Raw genomic sequence first — 19,864 nt, 5'->3', positions numbered from 1 at the left:
TAAAATAAAAGTATGGATACACTGATCCATGTATTTGGTACAAATATCAATATACTTTTCTCTCTTCATCTTTTTATGTCTTGTATCTTCTTATAATTACAGGTCTCCAGTTACAAATCAACTTTTAGCTCTGTGGACTGAGAAATGCAGGGGAAGAAGGGCTATTTTACATAATCTTCAAAAACACCATTTTATAAACATATAATGTCATTATTGTATTATTTACAGGTTCATTTAAAGTTATTTTTATATTAGTTACTTAAGTTGTCCTATACAGTAGATTCTTATCTACATTTCAGGACACAGCTACATGAATATGAATCATGTAAAAATATTTTATTTAATTTATTATGAATTACTATGCGTATACCACCCCATCTGCTGTCTCATCCCACCTATCCTGCCAAATATCAAAACCTTCCTCCTCTATTTCCTGAATATGCTGCGCACTCAGTTCACCCAACTTTTTCACAGCATAACATAACTGATGTTCCAATGCAAGAACGTCAATTGGTTTAATACTAAATAGAACTGCCTCATGTGAAATAGTCCTACACTCCCATGTCACAGAAAGTAATGGGAGATGCTGAGCCCTCAACAGAATATTGCAGTAGCTTTTATACTTCATTCTATTTGCCCAAACAGGTGCTGCATAAAGCACCACCATGCATACACCTTTATACAAAATTTTCATTTTTATAATATTTAAACTCTAGTCAGGGTGGGCCACCCTATAAATGCTGAAAAAGGCTTCACACACCTTCTTAGCAACACTCTGAAATTCTCATCAAGCAGTACACTCAAATACCATTGCAACAAGCAATGAAATAACGAGTGGGGTGACTGGTCATCAAAACACGGGCTCACCGTGTAGCGGCCAAACGGCCCTTCAGCAGCATCATGGCGATCTTCTCAGGGGTAAATACTAAATTGTATTGATTGCTACACCTCTAGTAGTCTACAAGTTTGAGTTGTCTGGAATTTGATCTTGTTCGAGTCTCCTTTGACCAGCAGAAGCCCATCATCAGCATAAGCGATGACACGACATCTGCTGGACAACCTCAACCGCATGAGAGAGTCAAACTCCACAACCCAAAGCAGAGGACCCAGCATACTGCCTTGGGGACACTCCTTGGACCCCACCAATTTTCAAAGGTGAAAGAATTATCATAATTCAGGCAGATAAAAAAAAACTGTTTTATTCCTAATGCCTTTTACCTTGGGCTGCTGGCTCCAAAACAGGAACAACCACCATGAAGATATAAATCAATGGAACTTTGAAAAATAGGTTACAGAAAAACTTACAACCACATAGCACACAAAACTGAAATGCATTGTCAAGACCTACAGCAAATTGGAAAAAGTCTCATCTAAGTCAAGTCATAAAGTAGAAATGCAGGAATGGCTTAAAAATAGCTGTATTTACTTTGAAAAAATCACTATTTAAAGTAGTTACAATTGATAAAATGATCAAATCCTGTTGTAACTTAGTCTCTTAATAGCAATTTACAAGTACATAGTCATTTTGTTTTAACACTGCCTATTTATTACCAGAACTTGACTGAGGTCATTTAGGGAATAAGGAAGTGGGATTAAAATCTAACATACAAATTGGAAGATATAGAATGTTTAACTTAAAAAAGGCCCCATCACTCAGTCATTTATACTAAATGCATATTTTTGTTAAAATGCATATATTGGTGTGGATGGGTAAAATAATGTTTTTAGTTGCTTTGCCACTTTTTCAATAATTAAATTACGTGAGTAATATAGTAACAAAGTTTTTTTAAAAAACTCAAAAAATGTTCATAGAAATAATATATTTTGTTTAAAAAATCAAGAATGCTGAATCACAGCAAAGTCTGTGATTCAGCTTTGCTGTGATTCAGCACAGGATGAAATCACAATACCAAAAATATCATTGTGTCAGTTAGAAGCTGTTAAATCATGTCAACAATAAAGAAATATTTTTAAATAGAACCAAAGTAATGAAACATGGGTGAGTATGATATCAAAACAAATTCCAAGAACGTGATTACAGTCTTTTTTAAAGACATCATTAACAGTAAATTTTTGCCTGAAGGGCAAACAGTAAACTAACACTACTACTATTCTTTCATAAGCTTTAAAAAGCCTATGAAAAATGCCAACAGGAAGAGGCTCAAAACTTTGACATTCCGAGTCACAGCTACCTCACCACCAAAACAATAGGCCCTCACATTCTGCATTGTTTTGTTAAAAAAATAAATATTCTTCTTCCTCAGTCCCTGTTCTCTCCCAACCTAGTGTTTTTTCATAAATTCTAGTAATGCCAAAAGTTTGATATGATTAAGGAAATTGAACATTTTTTTAATGTGATACTGAAGTAAATTTCTACTAAAGCTTTTTATGACTGCTTCCTGAAGAGAAGATATCTGTGGGATACACATATTGATAGAAGAGGGGGACTAACAGATATAAAAACAAGGTATACTGCACTATTTTATTTTTTCCTTAAACTTTTTTAAAAACATTTATAGTAAAAAATTTCAATTAAAGATTATTGCCTAAAACATTGCATCTTTGTACACTCTCTACATTATTATCATCAAAATTCAGGCATTTGTAAGTGATTCTTCTAAACCTCAAATTAGGGGGTTTTCCCTCATATTGATAGAGAAACTATCATCATTCTGAGAACTGAAAATGTAGCATCTGAATCTTCTCAGAAAATGACATATATGCTGCAGTATGTGGATGCACGGTAAAATGTAACATTACAGTGCTCTTTGTTGGAAATCTCTGATGATATTTGATAGTTTAGTACAACTTCTGTAATATTTTACAATAGGCTTGTTCAGTAATTGATGTTCCTCGTGGCAAGAAGTTAATTAATAGAACTACAAACTGATCCCAAAACATTGTTACTGTTAACTTGAAAGAATACGGATTTTGCTTATACTTTTTTGTTTTTTTTTTAATGTAAGAGTTGGCAGTAAAAAATTAATCAAGAAATTTATCACCTTTTACATCTTTACATGCACCTCTTCATATGTGTTTGTGCTTATTCACAAATATGTGCTATACACAAATCTCGTTGTAGCATTAATCTTGCTGGATGATTTCACTAGGAACTTCTCTATAAACCTATGAAAACATCAACTCTAAATCTAAAAAAGATGACAATCATTTTTAAGGTTTCATTAACATACTTTTTTATCTCATTGGTGACAATTGAGAGCACCTTTAAACTCTTTGTGATACGAGTGTGTTCTAATGATGTTAAACAGTTCACACTATTTTTATATATTTGTTTAATTAATTGCATTAATATTCTATTAAGAAACATGTTGATTCTGAATTTTAGAGGTATAACATTTTGTAAGAACAAAAAATATTACCAATGCTTGACTTCCATAGTTGGTAGCAACATGTCTTGGTGATTTTAAAACTTTACAGTAATTCATATAAAAATTATCACAATTCTGTAAGAGAAATTACTACACGGTCATTACTTTCAATATAGCGGCTTCATAAGAGATATAAAGATAAATAATTAAATTGTTATTGTTTTTTTGTAAATGTATAGAATTATTATTAACTGAATTGTAAACAAATTTGAAATAGTTACCATTTTACATAACCATAGAATCTATAAACAAGTACAATAACTAGGATCTTAGTTGTTAACTGTTTACTAACCTTTATCAATTATTCTTTCACTTTTCAGAGATTTATTAAACCAAGTACTTTTCTCTTCATCTTTATTTTTTACCCAGACTGATAAATTATGCCATGATAATGTCAGCTTACTATCGCATGAGGAAAAATTATCAACTTCAATATAATTATTAGTTGCTTTCATTTTTGTTCCTTAATAGGCAACCTAAAAAGAAGCAGAATTTAATATTAAAGCAATACATTAAGAAAGAATTTTAAGTTTTCATAACTAATTCTAACAGATTTTTATAAAGTATAACAACCGTTAGATCCACTAAAAATATCTGTAATAAATGCATGTTATAAAAAATATTAATAGCAGATCCTAACAAAAGTTCATTACATTTGACTGTCAAAAGTTAAGTGTTAAGTTTGGTAGTCAATACTCTAGTTTGAACCATTAAAATTTTACAACAAACTGGGGTAAAAATTAATTTTTACCAATTGTTTATTTCTCCATTCTTATTCTGAAAACTCATTATTTATATACATATTTTATTTTATTCAAAATTATTTATTTTCATTTAAATGAAATATTTTTATTCTATTTTCAGCTTTCATTTAAAAATATGAAAGTATTTGAAATGGCGTTCTTTTACAATGAATAAATTAACAGTATATACATTTATTTTGGACAGATGTAACATTGCATCTTGATATACTCTACATTATTGTCACCAACATCGAGGCATTTGTAATAGTAGTGATCCTAAATCTCAGAACAGGGAGTTTTCCTCATATTTGAAGAGAAACTATCATTCTGATAACTGAAAATGATATATGCTGCAAATCTGGATGCACAGTAACATGTAACAACACAGTACTCTTTGTCGGTCATCTCTGTTGATACTAATTGATAGTTTAGATAACATCTGGAACACTTTACAATAAGCTTATGCAGTAACTGATGTTTCTTGTATCAGAGACTATCATTCTGATAACTGAAAGTGTCCCATCTTAATACTTAACAATAATAATAATATATTTAATAATAATAATAATAATAATACTGACTTTCTCCTCTGATGAAGTTTATAATTTCAGATTAGTAGAACTCATGCTTTAATAATTTATGTTAAATCTGTATTTCGGTTTTATTGAAAGAATAACTAACTGGTTTCAAATAATCTTATATAAAACATTCCAAACGACATCAAAGGTTGTCACATTAAGATCAACATACATTAATCCTATCCAGATTTATTGTACATCCCTTTACAGTAGCACACAATAAACAAGTAAGTATATCTAAACTGTGCCAATTCACAAATCTGAATCAGATGTTAAACTGTATACACTAAATTTTAATATATATATATATATATATATATATATATAAAGATTTTTCACGTAAAAATGTGTTCAGATATAAATTTGTTACACAGAATAACAGAGTATTAATATTATTTTAGAGCTTAAAGATAAAAACAATATTCAATTACTATGAAATTTTTAATTAATTATAATTATTATTACTACCATCCAAATTGGATCAGCAAAATGGCGTAAAAGATTATTTAAGCGAGAACAATGTGAAGACATAATTAAGGAGAAAAATGATAATTAATAAAAATAGTAATTTAATTGTTTTTAGTAAAGGAACAAGTCATTGGGGAGAGGACTTAACCCCAAGAAAATTATAAAATATAAATATCCTAAGTGAAAAACCTATTTTGTGTTTTTCTTTCTTTTGCTTTTTATTGAATGCTCATCATATGTACTAAATGTGTTTAATTCTTTTAATATTTAACACTATGACAGTTGGTTAGTTATGTTTACTTTGAATATTTCTTAAAGGTATACAAGACTGATTTGTAACACATTTTCATAGTCACCAGTACACAAGCAAATAATAAAGTTTATCACCTTTCCTATGAAATTTCAACTTTTCCTAACAAAGAGGATGAGACATCCATTACATGAGAAGGCGAGCAATTTAGAATAATTATAATTTAAAAAAAAATTATTTGTAACTTTTGGTTTCTAACCATGTGAATTATGTATACACAAATGAATAAGAAATATTAATGCTGTAAGTTTAGATCAAATATTAAGCATTTCATAATTTTAGTCGCAAGTGAAGTAATGTTTTAACATAGTAGGTATTGGTAGTTGGTTGAGTAAGTGAGCATGTTGAACATGTTTCTTGTTACTCCGTGTTTTTTGATCTTTTGACTAGGTTTTTTGGTGTTTTTTTTTGGATTGGACGGTTTACAAAGTTATAATCACAAGTCAGTGATTATATAATGGATGTGTTTTGCATATTATAAGATTTTTAGACATCAAACAAATTTTTTATTCAGAAATTTAGATATTCAACCTTATTTCCAATGGCAATAAGGCATATAATAGAGTGTTTTCTTGCTTTGCCTGTTTACGCAGGAAGTCTGCGTAGTAAACAAGGACTTAGGAAATTTTTCATCAATCTGCAGATGAGTTGGTGTAGAATTTTTCCAAGTGCCAGTCAGAAATCAAGGGGGAAACTTCCTATTACAATATCTCATGAACTCTTCCTTATTTTATCAAATCCTCCTATATCTTGACTGATCTCAACCTTCTCTATCTTTTACCCCCCCCCCCCCCCCCCAAATTCCGACCTTGGATTTGGGGAGATACAATTTACTTCCCCCAACCAAAAATTTACTTCCCTGGCCCACCAAAAAACAGTTATGTGGGATGTCATAGAAATTAGAATTCGCTCCTGATTATCGTAATGCTAAGATGCAGAGAAACAAATCACTCCCACTCGCAGAATCAGTGGAGGACCGGGAGCATCTGGAACAATGGGAGCACCTCCTAAGAAACTGGAGCAAAAGGGAAATAAGCAGATCAGATCAGTGTCTTCAAAAGAGGAAGACCCTGTTCCTGGAAGTTTGAAGGATATATCTAACCAATTGAGTCTTGTGATTTTCACCCTGAGGCAACATCTGAGGTCTGGGCTGGCCAAACATATAAGCCAGCACGAGAAGGATCAGGTTAACATTCACAAGGGCCTTAAGGCAATTACTGAGCTGCTGCCACCTATAGCTGGAATACCGCAAGCTACCCAAATGGAAGGACCCAGGAAGTTCAACATTGAAGATATTCCTTTGGAGAACGTCTCCGATGAGGAGTTACTTGGTCTGATCCCTCTCAGATGGCCAGTTGGAGTTACTCAGAGGATCAATCTGATTAAGGACCTATTTTGTGATGCCAGGGACAGATGTTTTATTCAAAACATGTGTCGGGTACAAGCCTCGCAGGATGGCTCATCTCAGGAGTCAGCCAACAAGTCCTGCGATGTTGTCAGGGATGTCTCCATGATCACGGGTAAGGACCCAGTGGCTGCTTAAAAGTGCCATCATGGGGTTTATTACAATTCAATGGTGGGAGAACGTAATTCTCTGGCTGCGATTCTACAGGCAGTGAGGAGGGTCCTTGAGAGTTCAAAGGCACCGATTTTTGTTCTGCCAGGAAGAGGAATCAATAGCTTCAATCAAGATGATCTTGGTCTATCTGTAACAGGATCAGGAGGGGATGGTTACGGTGTCACAGCCGGACTCGACACAGGCTAAACAGCAATCAGGACCTTCTGGTGCTGAGATCTACCCCACCGGTTAGCGATAGCAGGACGGTGGTGAGTAAGGTCACCGGCAGATCTTACGCGGATCAGTTACATACAATGAAGGCCATGGCTTCCCGAGATGAGGCTGGAAATGTTCTTTCTCTGAATAGGGGAAACAAGGATGATCTGCATATCAGAGTCAAGGGAACTCAGAATGCAGAACCCTTCACCTCAGTACTGAGGAACAAGGCTGCAGACTTGCAGATAGATATGAAGTGTCGTGGCGGTAGAAGGGAGGTAGTTCACATCTGGTGCTTAGAGAACCAGACGAATGCCGATGCTAATTCTGGTCGACGTCTGTAATGTCTTAGGCTCCCTGCCATGAAATGTAGTCATGGCGGCGCTTGAGAAGGGCAAAGCAGGTATTTCCAAAACCAAATTAAGGAGTATGTGCGAGATAGATTTGTCACTGGAAAGACGAAGAGTGGGTGTCTGCGTTTTCAAATGTATGAGGGGTCCCGCAGAGGTCGGTGCTGGGACCCACCTTTGAAACATCGTCTATGACGGTGTTCTAAACCTTCGCCTGCCTGAACACATGGAAACAATTGCTTATGCAGATTATCATGCCGTTCTCGTCAGTGGCAAAACGGAACTGGAGCTTCAGGAACGAGGCTCTTGCCACCATAGAAGCCTTGATGAGGGGAAGGCCTAGATTTAGCACCTGGAAAGAGCAAGTTTATCACCCTGACGGCAGGCGGAGGATTGGTCACATAGCTTTAAAGATCGGTGACCACCGTCTGCAATTCAAGAGCAGAGTTAAATACCTGGGTGTTATTGACAGGTCGGACAGAATCAGTGAACATGTTTTGGATAGTTGTGACAGGGCGACCCACCGGGTTGGTCTATGGTGAACGCGTCTTCCCAAATCAGCTGATTTGGGAGTCGAGAGTTCCAGCGTTCAAGTCCTAATAAAGTCAGTTATTTTTACACGGATTTGAATACTAGATCGTGGATACCGGTGTGCTTTGGTGGTTGGGTTTCAATTAACCACACATCTCAGGAACGGTCGAACTGATATTGCACAAGACTACACTTCATTTACACTCACACATATCATTCTCATTCATCCTCTGAAGTATTATCTGAAAGGTAATTACCGGAGGCTAAACGGGAAAAAGAAAGAGTTGTGACAGGGCGGAGAGAACCCTGTCGGCTTTGAAACGGCTTATGACTTCTCACGTCGCGCCAAAGACGTCGAAGCGCAAGCTCATTATGCTCATTCGAACGGGCATTACTGGACTGGCACCTGAAAATCTTGTGGCCCACATGCTTATTTCGGGTGATAACTGGAGGGCAGTGGATGAATTTTTCATAGAGGTGCTACGGGCCAAGGACGCGGAGGGTAGACACCGGGGTTTTTAGCGTAGGGATGGTCGGATAGCCCCAGTCGCGTGGGCCGACATGCCGAGATGTGCCGGTTCCAATAAACGGCTGGGGATTCCAGGGAGATTTAGGCTGGGATACAAGAAAAGACCCGGTATCGGTGGGGGGAATCCAGGTTTGATGCTCCCCTATTATAGTGGGCAATAAAGAAGGAACTGAAGACCCGACCGGCGGGAAGCTCATTCTAGTAATGTACGATGCTCTCCTGGACCGAGTTATACTTAATTGTACATTAAGTACTGAGAACATTAAAAAACTGATGTTGACAGAGAGTACAGTAAAACTCAAAAACTGAGAGAACCTTTACAACATACTATAAAACTGGAGATTTTAACACAAAAAATATTCTAATTATTTGTACAAACTTTCTTGAAAAATGAAAAATCAGGTATTTCATATATTTCAACTCCTTTAATGTAGTTTACTTTAATCCTTTAAATTCAACTAATCTAAGTATATACAAATGTTTATTTATTTATTATTATTTTTTTGCTTGATGAATAATTTAATATAATACATAAACAAATAAAAATTACTTTCTTAAAAAATTTCTTCATTATTTCAAAGCTATATTTTCATTTTTGTAGCTGCCAAATTAAAACTCATATGTATCAATATAACATGAGAAATATTGCATTGCAACAATTTAAAAAAACAATTTGCTTTGAAATTTTAATCTGTAGTTCTAACATTTTTACAGGTACTTCTTACTTTCCTAATTACTGATTGTTTTCAGTAGAATTCAAAACATTTAGGGAATTGTTGAAGCCCTTATAGTATGTGCACAACTCATAAAAATACTGAAAAACCATTTTTAAGATGAAATAAAATATCAGAAAAACTTTAGAAGACATCACATGTAAAGCAAACGATCCATCGGAATTAGATAAGTTTTATGTAGTTTCTTTTATTCTATTATTTTAACTTTTATATTTTAAAGACTTCATCTGCAGTGTTAGTTTTGAGTTTTATTTTACTTCTTGACTCTTGTTTTAATAAATTTTTATTATATGATTAATATTAATTTTACACCTTATTAGTTTTATTATTTTGGAGTTATTTTACCCTTTTATTATTAATAAAATCCCGGGCGATGATAACGCCCAGGCGTTTTTCGCCCCCCGCCCAAGAAAAAAAATGTAAAGCAAAGGTTATGTTCTTGACTAAGTTATACAATAAAAACATTTGAAAATCATTCAATTACTAAATTTATTGCTACTATGCTAAGTAAATTATTATTACAATTATTACAAGCGTTTGTATATATATATAGTCATCATTATCAATATTTCAGCCATTTTTGATCTACGCATGGTAAAGGCCTGGAAATATACCTTTGCTATTTTTTGTGAGCATTTAACATCTAGTGGTATCCATTTCTCCATTCAAGTGCTAATTTAGTCCATCTGCTATCAGTTCTTTTTGCTACAAGATCTGCCCACTGCCATTCTAATTCTCTAACTTTCATGATGTTATCATCATGTACTTTCATCTGTTCTCTGATTCATTTTTAGTTCTCTTCCTATCTCGTTTGGTAACTCCAAGCATACATTGTTCCAAATTTCTTTGTGCTACACACAATTTTTTTTTTGTAGTGATTAAACGGTTAATGTTCAAGTTTCGCTTCGATAGGTAACGACTAGCAGAACGCATTGATCGAAAACTTTATTTTTAGATAATATGGGAGTTTTTCTTGAAAACAATGTTGTCTCTCAAATGCCTGCCATCTAAGCTTAACTCATCGTTCTAACTACTTTGATTGTATTACCTTCAGTTGACATCTGTTGGCCTAGATGTATGATATGATCTACCTGTTCGAGTTCTTCTCCAGAGACAAAAATCTTCCTTTCCTTGGCAAACTTGTTGAACATGACCTGGCTAATTTTAAGGTTCATCCTTAAATCATAGGGTTCATCAGCCACTTGAAATTGTTGTATGTGTCTTAATAGTTCTTCTGGTTCTTGTGAGACGAGAACTATATCATCTGCAAATCTCAGGTGGTTTAGCTATGCACCATTTATTTATATGCCCTCTTCTTCCCAATTCAGCTTTTTTCTAAATGCCTCCTCAACGCAGGTTGAGAACAGCATGGTTGATGTAGTGTCCTCTTGTCATACATCTTTTTGTACATTTATCTCTATTTTATGTTTGTTGACTAAGGGTTTTGCTTTTTAATATACTGATTGTAGCAAGTTTATGTAGACTGTGTTTAAATCCAGTAATGTGATTCAATAATTATGGCTTGCCTTGTTACCGAATTAAATAAAAGTAAAATAAATAAAAGCCATGTATGACTTTTTATTACTTGCTGAACAACCTAGATCTTATCTGTTGTGCTAAAACTGTTTCTGAAGCCTGCCTACTCCTTTAGTTGTGATTCATTCAGTGTTGTTAGCATTCTTTTTGTTATTATCTTGCTCAAAATATTGTAGATAACTGAGAGGAGGCTTATTGGGCAATAATTTTCAGGTCTTCCTAAGTTCCTTTCTTGTGTAGAAGAATCACTTCCAGTTTTACATGCATTCGGAATCTTTTGGTTTTTGAATCACCTTGATTACAGCTTTTCAAGTGCTGTGTGCAATGTTTTGCCATCAGCTTTCCGTATCTCAGCAGTAATGTAATATTATGTGTTCCTGAAGCTTTCCTATCTTTCATTGATTTTATAGTCTGTGTTACTATTTCTACTAAATGTCTGGTTGTTCTTCTATAGGGAACTCTAATTTTGACTGATTTTGGTCCTTATATAAATTATGATAAAATTTTTTAGTTAACTATATATATAACACAAATAAAATAATATTATATTATATAATATAATACTTGTGTACTAGTACACAAGGTGTATTACTGAAGTTCTCTCAAGACTTTCGTAATGTATTCTATTCATGAAAATAATGGAAAAATTCATATAATACTTGTATCCTACAATGCTTCGTTGTCAAGTTACGGCTGGCAAAAGATTTTGCTTGGATTTCAGCTACCCCGGTGAAATGAGGTCGTACAGAAATTTTTAAGACATTAATTAAGGGACAAAATTAGTAATTTCTTATGGTTTTTCACCTGAAAAATCAAATAAAATTGGTAAAAGTATATCGAGTACCATGAACTACGTTTCATTAGTGAAGGTTTTCTGTGAATTTTAGTTTGAACATGATCGGTTTGCCACTGAACTAACCATACTTATTTACAATAGAGGAATATGCTGATATGTTATCATTTTGGGTGTGTGTAATGGTAATGCTACAGCTGCTGTAGTAAATATGAAATACATTTTCCGAATCACAGGAATCTAGACCTTAAAACAATTAGAGCGATTTTTTGCAATCTTTGGGGAACAGGATCAAGCCTTATTAGTCGTACCAGCTATGAATGATCTGTTCAACATGACACTGTTATTGATGAAACTATTATCGATGTGCAGTCCAGGTGTCAGTACACATCTTTCTAAGCAAACTGGAGTTTCGCATTCGACGATTTGAAGAACACTTAAACAAAATCAATTTTATTCTTATATAAACAGCCAGTTCAACATCTACACCTAGGAGAAGGTCTGTTTCATTAGGAGTTCTGCAACTGGTGGAATACAAGTCGACAACTCTGCAAGTATGTTTTGTTTACTGACAAGGCAAATTTCACTCAAGATGGTGTCAACAACTTATGTAATAAGCATACGTGGACAGAAGTAAAACCTCCTGTAACGGTGGAAGGCAATTTTCAACATCGATTAAGCATCAATGTATGGTGCGACCTTCTTCACAATCAGCTATTTGGACCGTTCATATTATCTGGCTGCTTAAATTCTCAGGTATAATTGCACTTTTTTCAAGAATTGCTGCAGCTGCTTGAAGATATTCCCTCTAGTGCTGAGTCGCAAAGTATACTTCTAGCATGACGGCGCACTTCCCTACTTCTCTTGTGTCGTTTTCACTCACTTAAATCATCATTTCCTTGAGAAATGGGTTGGTTGTGGAGGTCCATATTCCTGGCTATCAAGATCAACTGATCTAAGACCTCTGGATTTTTATGTCTGGGGTTGGATAAAAAATAGTGTATTCAAAACAAAAATACATTCTCGTGAGGAATTAATTGTTTGGATTATGGATCCGGCTGAGCATCTTAAGGATAGCCCTGAAGAACCAAAAGGAGTAAAAAAAGCAATACAGAAGTGTGCCAGGAAATGTGTTAAAAATGGCAGGCTCATTTTTGAACATTTATTATAAACTGCTACATATAATGATGCACTTTGGTCTAGTGTACTGTTTCTAAATAAAATTAGAATTTTTTTAACTTTTCTTTATTCTTTTTTATTCAACTTATCTTAAACCATTTTGCTCAGAATTAAATTCTTTACAAGCTCTTTTTAAAAGTTTTATGTATTTATTATACATTTAACAAAGTTGTTGAATGTCAAACATAAAAAACAAGGGTTTTCACTCCAATTTATTGGTTTTTATCTAAGATTTATCAAAAACTACTGCAGATACAGTAATGGGACCTATTTTATTTAATTTTTCAGGTCGAAAACCATAAAAAATCACTAATTTTATCCCTTAATTAACGTCCTAAAAATTTCAGTAAGACCTTATTTCAGCGGGGTAGCTGAAATCCGAGCGAAATCTTTCACTAACTTGCAAACTAAGCATTGCAGGACACACATTTAAATGAATTTTTCTATTATTTTTCCGAGTAGAATAGGTTATGAAAGTCCCGGTAGAACTTCTTGATACATTCAGTATTTCACCTATCATATATACTACAGTACATATACACTACTATCCCCATCGCTGCTTTGTCGAAGCTAGTGGTGGGGCAGAGGAAACACATGTTTTTCACTAGTGAATAACTTCAGTTGTTTTAATTATAGAAAAAAAAAGTTTTGCATTAAACAATAATACTCTCATTGCATTTTTGAAATCAATACGTTAATTAGGTTCGGAAAATAATGTCAGTAAGATGATGTCCTTCTTGTCGGATGTCTTCGGAGCCTCTCCTCAAAGCTTTACACGGCTTTCTCCAACACATCATTCGATACAGCTTCAATTTCTTGATGAATGGAAATTTTCAGGTCTTCAAGGTTGTGTGGCTTGTTCACGTACACTCTTGATTTCAGATAACCCCACAAAAAGAAGTAACAAATCGATAGATCAGGAGAGCGTGGGGGCCAAGAAACACCGCCGAATCTTGAAATAACATGTCCAGGAAACATTTGTCGCACCACTTCAATTGATGATCTCGTCATTTAGGCAGTGGCACCATCCTGTTGGAACCATGTTTTCTCATGTTCACCTGATGCCATTTCCAGTTCTGGATGCAGGAAGTTGTTTAACATATCGATGTAGCGTGCTGATGTTACTGTAATTGCGGTTCCTCCCTCTTCAGAAAAGTAAGGACCAACAATCCCTGTCTTGCAGCCACTGCATCACACTGTTACTACTTTTGAGCTGTGGAGAGGTTTTTGGTGGGTTCAAACGTTCACGTGGGTTCTCCAACGGCAAGTACCGACAGTTCTGTACATTAATATAGTTATCGAGATGGAAATGGGCTTCGTTACTCATCATTATTAAAACGTTTGGATCTTCCGTAAGAATGGTGTTCATTATGCCACAAAATTGTTTAAACAACCCTTTCAGTAAGCTGCTAGACGATCGTTATTTTTTATGGGTGAAATCTGAGATCACCGTATAAGATACGATGAAGCGAACGACGTGACACACCCAGCGCTACAGCCTGTCGCCTAACAGATCGTTTCGGACTAGCAAGAACTGTCCTTCTCACTCTGTCTACGTTTCCGGAGTTCAGGAGATTCCGGAGCTCGGAAAAAGTTCATATAAACATACGTCTGGAAACGCTTTGTTTTCGAGTTACGGTTAGCGAAAGATTTCGTCCGGATTTCAGCTGTTCTAATAAAAAGAAACCTTACTGTAATTTTTGGAACCCAAATTAAGGAGTAAGTTGGAGATTTGTTATGAAATTTGAGCTGGGGAATAAGATAAAATATATCCAAGAACTGTAACTCCAGTAGTTTTTATGATATCTGACGTAAAATAGAAAATTCGGTGTCGAAAAACAATTTTTTTTTAGGTTTGTAGTACAACAGCTTCAGTAAATAATAAATAAATGCGGAAGATTTAATAACAAAACTTGTAGAGAATTTAATTTTGAGAAAATTAGGGTAAATGCAGCCAATAAAAGCTTTAAAAAATCAGTTTTTATTGAAGCAAAACTAACGAAAAATAGACAGAAAATCGTACAATTTGTCCTTGATAAAACGAGATGAAAAGTTCCATCATGGAAGATTTGAGAAGGGAATGGTAGTGGCGGTGGGATGATGACAGTGAGAGGGGTCGATGGACGTACCGCATGCATGATCAGGGACCTGGAGGGTTGGTGCGGGCGTACCCATGGCTCGCTGGATTACTGTCTTACACAGTTTCTGGCGGGTCATGGTGAGTTTAGAGAGTACCTTTTTAGGTTTGGACTTGACTACTCCCCATGTTGTCCGATTTGTGAGTGTAGAAGAGATATCACACCAAGTTTATTTCAGCTGTCCCAGATTCCAGGATCATAGAAGTGAAGCACTGCATGCAATATGCAGAAGGGATATGTTTTCATCTGAAAAGTGCAACGGAACCTGCTTGAGAGTGCAAGTAATTGGACGACCGTAGTAATGTTGGCCAGGAAGATAACGCAGGAGCTGTACACCTGGGATGAGTCCCACAGAGACAAAAGAGGTTCCACACAGGCGAAGAAGAGGTTGCCGGAGGGCGTCTGGGAAGACAGGCTCTCAGCTGAACGCTTAACGGGTCTCCCGTACGTGTGGAGGTCGCCTGGGCGTGATGAGTTCGGGGGCACTCCTCTTATACGTCCGATGGTGGCCTGAAGTGGTATGTGGTAAGTATGTTGTATGTCAGTGACTGTTTATGAGTGTGTGTGTGTGTGTGTGTGTGTGTGTGTGTGTGTGTGTGTTGAGGAATGTATCTATGACCCAATTGTGTGTGTGTGAGCGCGCGTGCGATTGTGTGTTGCTGTTATATGCTGAAGTATGTTTTGACGAATGTGGTTTATTAAGGGGATGGGGTGGATGTGACTTGTGATGTGTAGCGACGTGTAGTTTGTAGTTGCTGTTTTGTTGTGTTGCGCTTTTGCCTTATGTGATCTTGTTTATGTGTGTGATTTTCTGCGTGGTGCTTGATTGTGTGTGTGTGGGCGTATGGATGAAATGCACACCAGCTGTACCAGGAAGGGGGTGGAGGTTTAGTCGGTATAGCATCTCGGTACTTCAGGATATAATTGATCTGACAAAGCAAAAAAAAAAAAAAAACAATAAATGTGGTCTTCTGTGGACCTTGGAAATTTTGTTCGGCGAAATAAATACGTTGATAGTTTTCTAAGTGAACCGCTAAGTGAACAATAATGGGATAACTTAGATGTATTGGAAAACCAGAAAATCGCCAATCGGTCTCAGACGTACATATATATCTACCATTAATGTACTGATTCAATTCACCTCTTTGATTTTCTCCAAAAAAAGTTGCTTGATCTTAACCTTTGGTAATATATTTGCAAATATATCAAATCGCTTGCACGGAGTTGCAAAATTCAATATTTACGTGGGCATTAAAGCAACGTGAAATAGTGGGCAATGTGGGACGATCCGTTTATTATGAACATCAATTATGTTACCTTCCATGTTTAAAGTTGTCGTTTGAGCTCCGTTCTCTGGACCTCTGCAATAAGTCGGGTAACCGTCATCTGCAGTATGCAGATTATTTGAGTATTGCAAATGTACATTTGGGAATTTTTTTGAACATTTTTCATTACCATGCATGGTGATGATCTATTTATATCACAAGGTCCGTCACACATACGTTTACAAACAATGTCATATAATAATGGGTCAACATTTTTATCAGGAAGTTCAGCAGATATGATAAGATCATTTCGTCAGGTCGTATTTTAGTCGCTAACCATACCAATTTGTGACAATGAGGTAAGCCTTGTTTTAGCCACTCGACACAGAGCACAGCAGTTGACCGAACTTTTTTTTTTGTTAATAAGGTTTAGTTGTTTTTTAATTTTCAAATGGGAAACTCTGAATATAATATCATGTCATTCAGTAGATTTTTGACCAGTGAATAATTCGTTTTTTATTTCTGACCATTCATGATTATACGCAAAAGTTATAAATAAATCTGGACGCCCATGTTTACGCACGTATGTCTTAGCATCTTGAGATTTCTCAATGCATGTACTGCGGTGAACCAGTGAAAGATGAGGGAAGTATGACACTTTGATTCATGTTGTTAACATTAACATTGGTGTCTTGTTGCACAGTATCCCGACGATGAATGTATCATCAGCAGGTCATTTTTTTGTTGGTTTTATGAATAAAGGCTCATCTTTCAGTGATCATTTTGGCCATCATGTCAACACTATATTGATTAAATAAATTTCTGTAATAATATAAAAAATTGTCAATGTCAACTCGAACCGTAAGTCAACATGCATAAAATTGTATGCAGGAAACTGTTTTATTTTGTTCATTATTATTTAAGGGAATAGTTAGATAATAACCATCTTCACCCTTCAAAAACATAAGGGGATACTGTAAAGGATCATAAGAACAATGAATCTCAGACACACGTTGCAGTTAACCGTCACGACAATGTAAGATTATATCTCTAGGTCCTTTATCTTCATTGATCAGTAAAACAACAACTTCATTAGTAGTTGGATCATTATAGCGACCCCTATGCTGATTAACAGGTACACGATTACCATGAATTATTAATTAAAAATCTTCCGCGTTACCCAAAGGTGTGTTGTCAATATTGCATTTAAAATCTCTGATCAAATTATGTTCCAGAAAAACTTGCTGGAGTGCTGTTATTACTTCCTTTTTCAAGTGTGAAACAATATGAAAAGAAGTTTGATCAGCATCAGGAAAGAAGTAAATTTGTAAAAATTGGTGATGGACACCACGTCCATCACTTTCTAAACTTTCTACGCAACGGTAAACTTGACCTTGAATTTAAAAGATTCCCTTCTACAATTTGTTTAGCACCGAAAGAAGTCATCTGAAATAAAGTATTGTACTTTCCAACATTAAGGAGAAAATGTTTTGACAAAGGATGGGATCCTAATACTAAGCTGTTGATTGGTTCTGGTAGCTCATTAAGTATAGGAAGTGAAACTTTCCCGTCAGAACAACGCACGCTAGGAGCTTCATCTATCCATTTTTTGCAAAACAATGATTGCATATTTTAATCATTGCACCCATTTGTAAATTTTTACTATTAATATAATCCAAATGAGCATCATATTCAAAAGCAGATCTGAACTTTAAAGTGGCTTTTCTACATTGTATAACATCGTAAAACAGATCCTCACGCTCTTCATAATCTCATGTAGACATTCGCCTCGCATCTGTTGATTTTCAACCAATATTCCGTTTCGGCATGATTTTAGAAAAAGAACTCAACAAATACCGTCAAAATAGGTAGTTAAATAAATAAATTTGAAAAATCAAATATTTATCGCTGAACAAATACCGCCAAAATCATTCTTTATAAAGAATAATGGTGCGTGGGTTTGTTTGTCGTATGTGCTCACATTTTTATTTTAGCTGCTATTTACCTGAACGGACTAATGTTGGTGGGCGTCTGTGCACGGCTCCCTCTACGCTAAAAGCAAATTTTTACGCTTTCTCCCGCTATAAGCAATTCGTTGTTAATTAATTTACAGATTATTTAATTTAATGGCATAAATTATTTTTATTTATATTTTATATTTGTATTTTTATCTACTTATCATTATTTATTAATTTTATTTCTTTAATTTTATTAATAAAATGAAGTGATTATAAGTTAATATTTATCAGTAAAAAGAAAAGGATTCTTTATTTAATGCCAGATATCCGTTGTACACGCTCCTCCATAACTCTTTCCCGCTAGAAGCAGTCTATTTTCAATTAATTTACAGATTATTTAATTTAATTTTATGGCATAAGTTACTTTAATCTATATTTTATATTTGTGTTTTTATTAACTTACTATTATTTATTAATTTTATAAATTTTAATAAACAATTACTTATCGCTCAACAAATATCGCCAAAAGAGATAAATAATAAATAAATTTGAATTAAACATTTTAGGCCTATCTAGAGAACTAGAATACAACTGCATTAACCTAACTACTATACGTATATCAAAGAAACGAATTAAAATTGTGTGAAATTCAATAATTAACAATTATCGACAGCTTCTGATATTGTGATTAAGTAGGCTGAATTTAGTGCAACATGTCTGCCACCTAGCGGTGAGCCAATATACTACGTAAAACGTTGTTGCATGAGCGCAACGTATCCGCCGCCTAATGTTGAGACACATACTAGGTGTGGAGGTAGTAAAGCATTATCGTTTTAAAATGTTTTTTATTTTTTTTTATTGTTGTTTTTAATGTTTTTTTCGAGATGAAATATATCTATAAACCTTCTCAGTTTGCCAAGAAACATGGGTAAAAATTTGGTTGCGATTGATTGGGTACTGTTTTTTTGTTTATCTCGAAAAAAAAAATCCTTTCTCTATATAATAGTTTTTTTTTGTCTTCAGGCATTTGACTGGTTTGTTGCAGTTCTCTAAGATTCACTATCTAGTGCCAGTATTCATTTCGGTATACCCCTCACATCCCTAAAATTTTGTTTTACAAATTCCAAAAGTTGCCTACCTGCACAATTTTTCCCATCTACATGTTCCTCCAATATTAAAGCGACTATAGCAGGATGCCTTAATATGTGGCCTATAAGTCTGTCTCTTCTTTTAACTATATTTTTCCAAACGCTTCTCTCTTCATCAATTTGCTGTAACACCTTTTCATTTGTCACTTTATCCACCCATCTAATTATTTATCTCCTACAGCACCACATTTCAAAAGCTTCTAATCTTTTCTTCTCAGGTACTCCGATTGTCCAAGTTTCTCTTCCATATAAAGCTACACTACAAACATATACTTTCAAAAATATTTTCCTGACGTTTAAATTAATTTTTGATGTAAGCAAATTATATTTGACTGAAAACTCGTTTCGCCTGTGTTATTCGGCATTTTATATCGCTCCAGCTTTGACCATCTTTAGTTATTCTACTTCCCAAATAACAAAATTATTCTACCTCCATAATCT

General features: G+C 34.8%; 1 protein-coding gene across 2 annotated transcripts in view; it reads right to left on the bottom strand.

The window, feature by feature from the left end:
* Positions 1 to 19,864, bottom strand: part of LOC142327626 (protein scarlet-like) — a 104,106-nt gene that overhangs the window by 80,087 nt on the left and 4,155 nt on the right. For both annotated transcript variants that reach the window (XM_075370834.1, XM_075370841.1), the window contains exon 2: positions 3,682 to 3,865. In XM_075370834.1, the coding sequence (XP_075226949.1) occupies positions 3,682 to 3,844 (163 nt within the window). In that variant the 5' untranslated portion in view covers positions 3,845 to 3,865. The remainder of the gene's footprint in view (positions 1 to 3,681; positions 3,866 to 19,864) is intronic.

This window comes from Lycorma delicatula, chromosome 1 (assembly GCF_047948215.1).
Source record: "Lycorma delicatula isolate Av1 chromosome 1, ASM4794821v1, whole genome shotgun sequence".
Classification (NCBI taxonomy): Eukaryota; Metazoa; Arthropoda; class Insecta; order Hemiptera; family Fulgoridae; genus Lycorma; species Lycorma delicatula.
Note: the sequence above shows the minus strand (reverse complement) of the source record. Positions and strands in the feature narration are given on the sequence as shown.